At 42.6% G+C, this 10,605-nt stretch overlaps 1 protein-coding gene across 1 annotated transcript in view; it reads left to right on the forward strand.

Moving 5' to 3' along the window:
* The window catches only part of Rhbdl2 (rhomboid like 2), a 36,811-nt gene extending 26,429 nt beyond the window's left edge, over positions 1-10,382 (forward strand). Inside the window, exons 4-8 of the mRNA XM_051188732.1 lie at positions 1,244-1,356; positions 3,350-3,450; positions 4,929-4,989; positions 7,825-7,886; positions 10,020-10,382. Of these exons, the coding sequence (XP_051044689.1) occupies positions 1,244-1,356; positions 3,350-3,450; positions 4,929-4,989; positions 7,825-7,886; positions 10,020-10,199 (517 nt within the window). The 3' untranslated portion in view covers positions 10,200-10,382. The remainder of the gene's footprint in view (positions 1-1,243; positions 1,357-3,349; positions 3,451-4,928; positions 4,990-7,824; positions 7,887-10,019) is intronic.
* Positions 10,383-10,605: the final 223 nt, after the last annotated feature.

Below are 10,605 nucleotides of genomic sequence, written 5' to 3' on the forward strand. Positions count from 1 at the left end.
AAGCATTTCCTCAGCATCTTTGGCTCCCTATGCCCACTGAGGTCAGCAAATAGCTATGGCTATCCTACTTCTCTGGGGGATCCTTGTGGTGTTAGGTGAACTGTGCTTCACCCATGTGACTCACCCCACCCTGGATTTAAAATGATCACATTTTTGGTCAGTAGTTAAATAACATACAAGGCAGGGTGCTTGGTGCTGTGCATAAAACCCAGAGTTTCATGAATGCTAAACAAAAGCTGTACCCTCTGAGCTACAACCTGAACCCTTGAGGTTTTTTTTTTTTTGAGACAGGGTCTCACTATGTAGCCCTGGCTGTTCTAGAACTAACTATATAGATTAAGCTAGCCTTGAACTCACAGAAACCCACTTGTCTCTGTTTCCCAGGAAAAGGACTAAAGTTGTGATCCACCAAGACTTTACTCTTTAAATTAGCTGCACTGGTCTTTGTTTCCATTGTAATTTTTGTAAAGCACAACTTACACATTTATAATCCTAAAAGACTTTTATTTGCTTTACATATTGATGTAAGATTTTATTTCAAAACGAATAAGAGGGAAGCTGGAGAGGTGACTCAGTTCTACCAGAGGTCCTGAGTTCAATTCCCAGCAACCGTAAGGTGGCTCACAGCCATCTATAATGGGGTCTGGTGCCCTCTTCTGGCCTGCAGATGTATATGCAGAGAGAGCACCATATGCACAAAATAAGTCTTAAAAGAGAAGAGAAAAAACAAAACAATAAAACAGATAAAAGAGTTGCCTGCTTAAAAAACTAGACTACAAGTCGGGCGTTGGTGGTGCACACCTTTGATCCCAGCACTCGGGAGGCAGAGGCAGGCGGATCTCTGTGAGTTTGAGACCAGCCTGGTCTACAAGACCTAGTTCCAGGACAGCCTCCAAAACCACAGAGAAACCCCATCTCAAAAAACCAAACCAAACCAAACCAAAACAAAAGCAAAAAACAAAAAACCTAGAATACAGGAGCTGGAGAGACAGCTCAGTGGTTATGAGTGCTTGCTGCTCAGTCATGAGGTCTGTAGCTTTGATCCTGATACTCAGGTGGAGTGGGTCGCAGCTTCTGTGACTCCAGCTCTACAGGATCTGGAGCCCTCTTCTGACTGCCATGGGCTCTGTCTATCTTAAAAGATAGAAAATAACATTCTAGCAAGTTCTCATATAGAACTGTCACATGCAAGTCTCCCATGACCACAGCTGTCTGGATATGTGACTGGTGTTTGTCTCTGCAGAGTCCAGCACATCGTGGGGAATCTTTTTATGCAGCTCGTTCTGGGTATTCCCTTGGAAATGGTCCACAAAGGCCTCCGAGTGGGGCTGGTGTACCTGGCAGGAGTGCTTGCAGGTCAGTGTTCTGAGGGTAACACGGAATCATCACTTCTGGGCTCTTAGGATTGAAGCCAAAGGTGTAGGTGTTTACAGTTTATTGCACACTAGCAGCTGATATGCATAATTATAATATGCTAGGGAATATGGTAAATGTTGGAGACCATTTAACTAGAGATTATATATTAGAGATGATACAAACACATGAAAAGTTACAGTGGCTGTCCTCAGATTATCTCACAGTCTTATAACATTTATACACTTTGAAACTACAAGCAGCTTGGTGTTTGGATGGTGAAGGCCCTGATATGCTAGACTAATGAGTCTGGACATGTTTTCATTTTTCCAAACATGGTTTCTCTGTGTAGCTCTGGCTGTCCTGGAACTCACTCTGTAGATCAGGCTGGCCTTGAACTCACAAAGATCTGCCTGCCTCTGCCTCCTGAGTGCTGTGATTAAAGGCGTGTGCCACCACTGCTTGGCTCAAAATCCACTTCTTATCTTTTTATTTATTATCTGGTGAATATGCGGTGGTAAAGTTTCTCCCATTTATTTTGTTTTGTTCTTGCTTTCTGAGATAGGATTTCACTATGTAGACCAGACTGACCTTAATTTGTGGCACTCCTTCTGCCTCTGTCTACCACATGTTGGGATTAAAAGTGTGTGCTCCTATGCCAACTTCTCATCCTATGTATATGTATGTATGTAGTGTATAGTGTATATATGTATGTATGCATGTATGTGTATGTATGTATGTAGTATGTGTATATATGTATGTAGTATGTGTGTAGTATGTGTGTGTATTTGAGAGAGATTGATGAGATGTTTCTTCTCATCCTCCTCTTGTGCCTCCCCTCCCCCTCCCCCTTCTCCTTCCCCTCCCCCTTCTGAGAAAGTCCTTCCTTCCTAAGTGCTTCCTCAGCAGTCCTTTATTTATTTTCATGTGTATGGGCATTTTGCCTTCATGTACACACACATGCAGTGTCTGCAGTGACCAAAATAGGCATCAGAGCTCCTGGAGTTAGGGGTGGTTGTGAGCCACGATGTACATGCTGGGAACCAAACCTAGGAAGAACAGCTGGTGCTTGTAACAGCTAAGCCATATCTCTAACCCCAAAACATTGGTTTTTTTTTTTTTTTTTTTTTTTTTTTACACAAAATAAAGATAGTATTACAGCTTAAGGGAGGTCATGAAAGGAAAAATAAAAAAACCCAAATAGTAAAAGTAAGAAGTATAGAAAGGACATCTTAATGTTTACCTTCTTTTGGTCCAGGAACCTGCTTTAGGACTGGGTTAGGATGTGAGTTTCCTCTTGTTTGATTGAACCTTGTGTCAGGAAGCATTCTGAGGCCACCTCCAGGGAGATGGCTCAGCGGGTCCAGCTCTTTCTGTAGTTCTAGAAGATAAGAGTACCTGTAGTACACAGGACACGGTTTATCACACTTTGCTGCTTTTTGTGTACACGTGTATGTGTATGTGTGTGTAGACTCTTGTGGAGGTCAGAGGACAACTTGTTGGAGCTGTTTCTTTCCTAACACCACGTGGATCCCAGGGATCAAGTTATCAGGCTTCCCAGAAAGCTTTTACCTGCTGGGCAGTCTCACTGGCCCGGCTGAAGTAACAGCTAGCAAGGCTCCAAAACTTCACGCAGCACTTTCATATGATACGTGTAGCAACTCTTTTACATCCCCCTAAAGCCTATTGGGAACCATTTGATTAAGATTTCCATGTTACAGACAGGAGACTAAATAATGTCCTGAAGTCATGGTGAATGGTTGGGCTCCAGAGTCTGAGCTCTTGTCTCTGTTTTACTTTCAGCAAATGTTTAATGTTTCAGAAATAACCTGCATGCCTGAATCTACACGGCACACAAGGGCAAGATGGAGTTGTTGCATGCCATTTTCTTAATGGTCAAAATGTGCCATATTTTTACTTTAGATTTTTATTTAATCCTACTTCATTCATAATTCTTACAGTTTTCTATCTGATCTTTTATATTTTATTTCTCCAGGTTCCCTTGCCAGCTCCATTTTTGATCCCCTTAAGTCTCTTGTGGGTGCCTCAGGAGGAGTTTACGCATTGATGGGAGGCTATTTTATGAATGTGATAGTGGTAAGAATTTGGGGAATGGAAGGTTTTTGTTTGTTTGTTTCTCGAAACAGGGTTTCTCTATGTAGCCCTAGCTGTCCTGGAACTGGCTCTTATAGACCAGGCTGGCTTTGAACTCACAGGGACCCACCTGCCTCTGCCACCCAAGTGCTGGGATTAAAGGTGTGCACCACTACCTGACATAGGAATGGGGGTTTTTAAGACAGGCTCTCATGTAGCCTAGGCTAGTCTGGAACCTGATATGTAGCAGAGGGTGGCCTTTACTTTGCTCCTCAACCAGATTCTAGATCTTTGCCTTTTTATTCACAAGGATGACAAGCATACACCACCACACCCTGTTTCTGGACTTCAAAAAAAAAGTTATTTTATTTCATTGAGTATTTTCTCTGCTTGTATTTATGTGCACCATGTGCATACTTGGGGTCTGTGGAGGTTAGGAGAAGGGGTCTGGAGTCCTGGAAGTGGAGATGCAAATGTTGTGAGCCATTGTGTGGGTATAGACTCAAACCCAGATTCTCTGGAGCCATCTCTCTAGCTCCTGGACTTCTTTGTTTTACTGAATTGTTTGACCACTAGAGAAAGGCAACTCCCAGTCCTGCTGTAGTAAACCCTTTGGGTTATGCTGTCACCAGGATACTGCTTAGTCAGACACCTGTAGTTTTATTTTATTGAGTTGCTGCTCCCTCCTCTTTCATATAATAAACATTCTTCCCAGGGAGCTAAAGTCCAATTAAAAAATAATAGCCTTGAGCCAGTGAGATGATTCAGTAGGTAAAGACCTTGACACCAAGCTGGACACTTGGGTTCAATCCCCTGCATCCACATGGGAGGAGGAGAAAACCTATTCTCACATCTCTTGTAATCTCCACATGTGAGGCGTGGGCATGTCCACACACACACATGCACAGGCATAGCCACACACAATACAGTTTTGAAAATGTAATTTAAAAATAATGGCCTGCCATTTCCAGTCTTGTAAAAAAAAATATTGGTTAATTCTCTCTTAACTACCATGGGGAAAGAAGATGAAGTAGTGAAAGAATATTTACCAGAAAAGCTTAGAAATATTTTACCATACTTATCACTCCATTTATTGACATATTAAATGTTGATTTTATGTTACTTGTATTTAGCTACTGGTTAATGAAATTGTGTCATTTACATTATAAAATTAAGCATTATGTTTGTTTTATGGTGCAAAATACAGCAGCATTGTCCTTTTCTGGTGCATTTGAAAACATGGCTGTTGCATCTGTGGTTTGCCTAGCTGGATGTGGTGGACATGGCTTTAATCCCGGCACTTAGGAGGCAGAGACAGGCTGATCTCTATGAGTTCCAGGACAGCCAGGGCTACACGACAAACCCTGTCTTGAAAGCAAAACCAAAACTAATCAACAGTGCTTTAAATGAAATAGTAAATGAAGAGGAAGTCAGGTTGAGATGCCATTTGCTTATAGCTTATATTCTTATCACTTTACCAGAATTTTCGAGAAATGATTCCTGCCTTTGGAATTGTCAGACTACTTGTCATTATCTTGATAGGTAAGTGAGTTTTGTGGACACTTTGCACCCTTAATCTCCAAAGCCTTCAGAAGGGCTCCTTGGGTTTCCCAGCCGTACTGTGAGGGACGATTGCTAGAACTGTCTGGTGGTAGAGGTGCCTTGGTGATGTGCCAGGGCAAGCTCTGGGTGTGCCCTGTGCCTTTCACTTAGGCTTTTGGTTCTGGGTTTTCATTTTCATGTGATGGAAAGTATATAATTTTTGTCTGCAAAGGAAAAGCTTAGAGACTACTGAGATAATCTATCTTCCTAAATTTCTAAAATTTCAATTTGGGGGCAGCAGGAGGGAGGTTTCACATAGGTTCATGTAGACCAGGATGGCCTTGAACTTGAGATGCAACTGAGATTGATCTTGGAATCCTCATTCTCCTGTCCCCACCTCCTGAGTACTAAGATTATAGATGTGCACTGTCTTACCTGGTTTTATACAGTGCCAGCGATCCAACCCAGGGTTTTCTGCAAGGTAGACAAACACCCCACCAAGTGAGCTCCAGCCACAATCTGTGCCTTACATTCTTTGTGCATAAAATGTCACTATTACCCTCACTTGGATTGCTAAGGCAGTAGTTCTCTATCTGGTCTCTCTGCTCCTGTTCTTGCTTCTCATTTTGCATCTTACAGCCAGATTGATCTTTCCCAAGCCCTACAGAAGCAAGAAAACCAAAAATCTCATCAGACTCATGTCACCTATACTTAAAACCCTCAAAAGCCTTCCTGTCATGAAATTGTGAGTCATGGTCAAAGTCCCTGCTCATAAGGCCCCTCAGCATCTCTCCCAGCCCTTTGCCTGGTCCCATCACTCACCTCTCCATCTTTAATTCAAGTCCAGAAATTCCTGGAAGTCTCTCTGAAACACAGAAGACTGACCCTGGGCCTTAGTTTTTCATTCACCTATCTAGGGTGCAGAGAATTTCATTTTTAATGTTTCTGGTTTCATGGTTCCTGTCTATAATCCTAGCACTCTGGAGGCCAAGGCAGGAGGATTCCTGCAAGTTTGGGCCCTCTTAGGCTAGATAGTAAATTCAAGACTAGACTGGGATATGTAGCAAACCCCCATCTTGAGCAAAATAAATAGAAAGAAGTTCCTAGATGCCACGGACCACCCCAGCTGGGTATGGGGGTTCCTGGGACAAGGGTTCTTGAAGACTAGGTGGGTAAGGATCCGGTGGTGACAAACAGAAACAAACACAGAGGCAGTTTGAATCTGAGTGTATTTTGCAGCAGTCAAGCCAGGCTTTTTATCCAGGATAAAGAATAGCTTCCAGAGAGTGTGTTCATTGAAGCAAATCCAGATAGAACAAACAACAATATCCTGTTAGGTACAGTAACCTACAACTTATTCAAAGCTAACAATAAATCAGAAAATCATTCAAGGCTAACCACAACTAACTGCCTATTTTCTAAGATCAGGTTAATAAATCTTTATGGTCAGTTATTGTTTAATATTTGTTGCCTAGCTCTTAAGAATCTTTGAAATATTGAACTATTTTGACTTTTTCTTATCAAAAGACTTTCTTTACCAATGTTTAAACCTACTCTCGATTACACATGTATAGCCATATGAAGTTTTATTGTTGGGAAAGTTTTCATCAATACTATTTGTACGTATATGAATGACGTGAATGATTTGAAAAGCTCTGGTTTTCCTGGAGACGAGGTCATGGTCAGTGACCATGTCTCAGGGGACAGTTTCTCATTTGTATCTTTTGTTTAAAATGTCAGCATAGGCTTTCAAGAGCATTTTGATAATATGAGAAAAGAATAGAGGAACAGAGATTGCCATGAGAACTATGGCTCAATACTTTTCTCCGGCCAAGAGTTCCATGACCAGTTCCAGGAGTCCTTCTTTTGAAGTTATCGCATCAGATTGTGGAACTCGTCACACAGAATCTACTGGATTTGGTGTGGCACCTAGATGATTCTGAACCTGCTGATCTGAGGGACATTTCTGCCTCAGGGAATTCATGCTTGTTCATAAGTGTCTGGAAGATTCTTGCTTTACAAAACAAGCATGACTTGTTCCATCCAGTGAAGGTTTTTTGAAGAGTTTCCCTGATCCTTCTATTAAAAGTGACAAGCCTGGCTGATGAAATGTTTGGCTCAGTGGGTAAAAGTGCCTGCTGCCAAGCCTAACATCCTGAGTTCAATTCCCAGGACCCACATAGTGGGAGCAGGGAACTGACTTCTGCAAGATGTCCTCTGACCTCTACAAAAGTACTGTGGTACACAGGCACACACCCGCACATACACAGCCACACTTACACACTAAATTAACTAATTAAAAATAATATTTTAGAGGGCAGCTTATTCCTGACACCTGAAACTCTTCCTCATCTCCATTTTCTCTGTAGCACTCAATGTAACATGGCATACTGTTGTCTTTTTGTTTGTTTGCTTGACTGGTTTTTAAAGTAGGGTCTCACTCTGTAGCCTTGGCTGGCCTGGAACTTGGTATGTAGACTAGGCTGTCCTCCAACTAACAGACATCTGCCTTCCTCTGCCTTGAAAGTGCTGGGATTATAGGTATTAGCCAACATCCCTGGCAATGCACACCCCCCTCCCTCCATAGCTAGGAGCCATCTGGTCTGCTCTATGCTCTGTCTACCATGAGAACAGTGCCGTCAGGCAGAAAATAATCAATACTTACTTCTCTGATTAGCAAACCCACACTGAGTCACTGATAACATCCACTTCATTGGGTTGTTACAAGAATTAATGAATTAATGGAGAGCTCAAAGAATAGCAGCTGGTACAGCAGCAGAGTAAAACGACACCGATGTGAGAAGCTAGGTTTCACTGGGCTGTCTTCTCTTCTAGTTGCATCAGACATGGGATTTGCCCTTTACCGAAGGTTCTTTGTTCCTGCAAATGGGTCTCCGGTGAGTTTACTTCCTACCTTTGTGCTTGAGTGTGCGAGTGCATGTACACACATATAAGCTCACGTTGTGTATGTGGAGGTCAGAGGACAACTTTCAGAGTTGCTTCTTGCATTCCATTTTGTCTCTGACTCCAATCACACCATAGGGATTCTGGGATTACAGATATGTACTGCTGTACCCAGCCTTTTCTTTTCTTTGTGTGTGTGTGTGTGTGTGTGTGTGTGTGTGTGTGTGTGTGTGTGTGTGTTTTAGAGACAGGGTTTCTTTGTGTAGCCCTGGCCATCCTGGAGCTCAGTCTGTGGACCAGGCTGGCCTCTGCCTCCCAAGTGCTGGGACTACCGCCAGGCCCAGCTTTCTTACAATATTCACTGCTGTACCAAACTTTCCCACATGGATTCCAGGACTCAAACTTAAGTAATCAGGCTTCTGAGCAAGAACTTTTTTACCTGCTGAGACATCTTTCCAACCTCAATTTTTCCTTTTTTTGTTTGTTTGGTTTTTAAAGAAAAGATTATTTTCCCATCAAAAAGAGTCATCATGTCATCTCAGCACTCAGGAGACTGAGGCAGGAGAATCTGGTGTTCAAGGTCACCCTCAGCTACATAGCAAGTACAAGGGCAGCCTGGACTAATAACAACAAAATAAAACAGGCAAACATACAAAAAAGGGGAATGCCTCAATGGATGAAGAGCTTGATATGCATGTGTGAGGACTGTAGTTCAAACCCCCGGCACTCAGGTAAATGCCAGAAAGGCCCATGTATTCCCAGTCCCCGGTAAGAGGAAACTGGGATCCCCAGGGTAAGCCACCTGTATATACATCCAGAATGATGGAGCTCAGAGCTGAGGAAAGAGACTTTAACTCCCTGGGCATGGTAATATACATCTTTCATTCCAGCACTGGGAGGCAAATGTAGGAGGATTTTTGTGGGGCCTGGTCTACATAGTGAGTTCCAGGACTAAATAGAGAGTTCCTTTAAAAAAAATGGAGAGAGAGAGACCTATTTCAGTATATAAAGTGAATGGATGCAGAATTGATTGAAAAGGGTAGCTTGCATATACATGTGTACCCACAGACAAACATGTGCATGCACACACATCTAAAATGCACATGTATGAACAACCAAAAACATTCTCAACTGCGTAGCTAGTTCAAGGCCAGCATGAGATATATGGGGCTCTGTCCAAAAATAAATAAATAAAAGTGGAACGAATATTGCAATGAAATTTTGTGTTCAAGTACACTATAAAGAAAGCTGGCATAAGTGATTTTCAGTGGTTAGCTTTGAATGTGGTAGTACATTTCTTCTGTTATTTAATATTATTTAATTCTCCATCTCAACAGTTTATGACAATAGAGATAATTCATGGTGGCCACTCCCACCCTGATCTCTTGGCTAGCTTTCTATGCAGAGATATCAAGAGAAAAAAAAAAGTAATGGTTGTTCTGTCTTGTGTGCTGAGAGAGTGGATGAAGATGACATGTTTTGTTAGGGTTGGTGGTACACACCTATAATCCTAAGAATCAGGAGACTGAGGCAGGAGAATTTCTTTGAGTTCCAGTCCAGCCAGGGTTATAGAGCAAGACCTTGTATCAAAGAGAAAGAAAAAGAGAGAGAAAAAGAAAGAAAGAGGAAGGAAGGAAAGGAGAAAGAAAGGGAGGAAGGAAGGAAAGGAGAAAGAAAGGAAGGAAAGAAAAAGGGAGGAAAGAATCAGGCTGGTGAGCCAGTGAGATGGCTCAGGGTGTCCGATGCTTCCTATGCAAGTCTGATGACCTATGTTCAATTCCTGAAGATGTGGAAGGAGAGACTCGACTTCACAAAGATGTCCACTGTCTTCTACATGTACCCTATGGCACATGTACCCCATCATAATACATATACACAATAAGTTACATGAAAAAGAAACTTTTTTTGTAGCCCTGGCTGTCCTGGAACTAGTTGTGTAGATCAGGCTGGCCTTGAACTCACAGAGGTCCACCTGCCTCTGCCTCCTGAGTGCTGGGATTAAAGGCATGCGCCACCATGCCCAGCTTCACATGCTTTACAACATAACCTTGTCTTGGGGTTTGTGTCTGCTTAGTGGTGAGATCCACAGCTAAAATATATTTCTTTTTCCCCTCCTTTCTTCGAAGGTGTCCTTTGCGGCTCACATCGCAGGTGGATTTGCTGGGATGTCCATAGGTTACACTGTGTTCAGCTGCTTTGACAAGACGCTGCTCAAAGATCCCAGGTTCTGGATTGCAATTGCTGCATATGTAGCTTGTCTCTTATTTGCTGTGCTTTTTAACATCTTCCTGTCCCCAGCAAACTGACTCCCTCTATATAAGCCAGTTAATAAAAGTGCCACATGGGGAGGGATGCGAAACTTTGTGAAGAACCACAGACATCCCAGCATATGCTAAGAATCTTATAAAGAAGATGGGACAGCACCCAATGCATCACTTCTGAGAGGAGCTTCCAATGGGAAGGAAGAAGAAAAGTCAGGATCCGAAGGCTGAGTCTCATGCATAGAGTACACGTGTATTAGCCTCTGAAGGGGGACTCATATACTGGGGGATGTAATTTGGAGATTCTTTGACAGACTCCATGAGAACTGTACTATCCTGAGAATAAACACTTTTTGTATCTGTGTTGGACTCTTGGTTCTTGTGGCTCTGAGGCAGAGTGCTCCTGATCCCAGGATGGCCAAGAGCTGGCTGAATCCAAGGAGGACCTAGA

This window comes from Phodopus roborovskii, unplaced genomic scaffold (assembly GCF_943737965.1).
Source record: "Phodopus roborovskii unplaced genomic scaffold, PHOROB, whole genome shotgun sequence".
NCBI classification, from domain to species: Eukaryota; Metazoa; Chordata; class Mammalia; order Rodentia; family Cricetidae; genus Phodopus; species Phodopus roborovskii.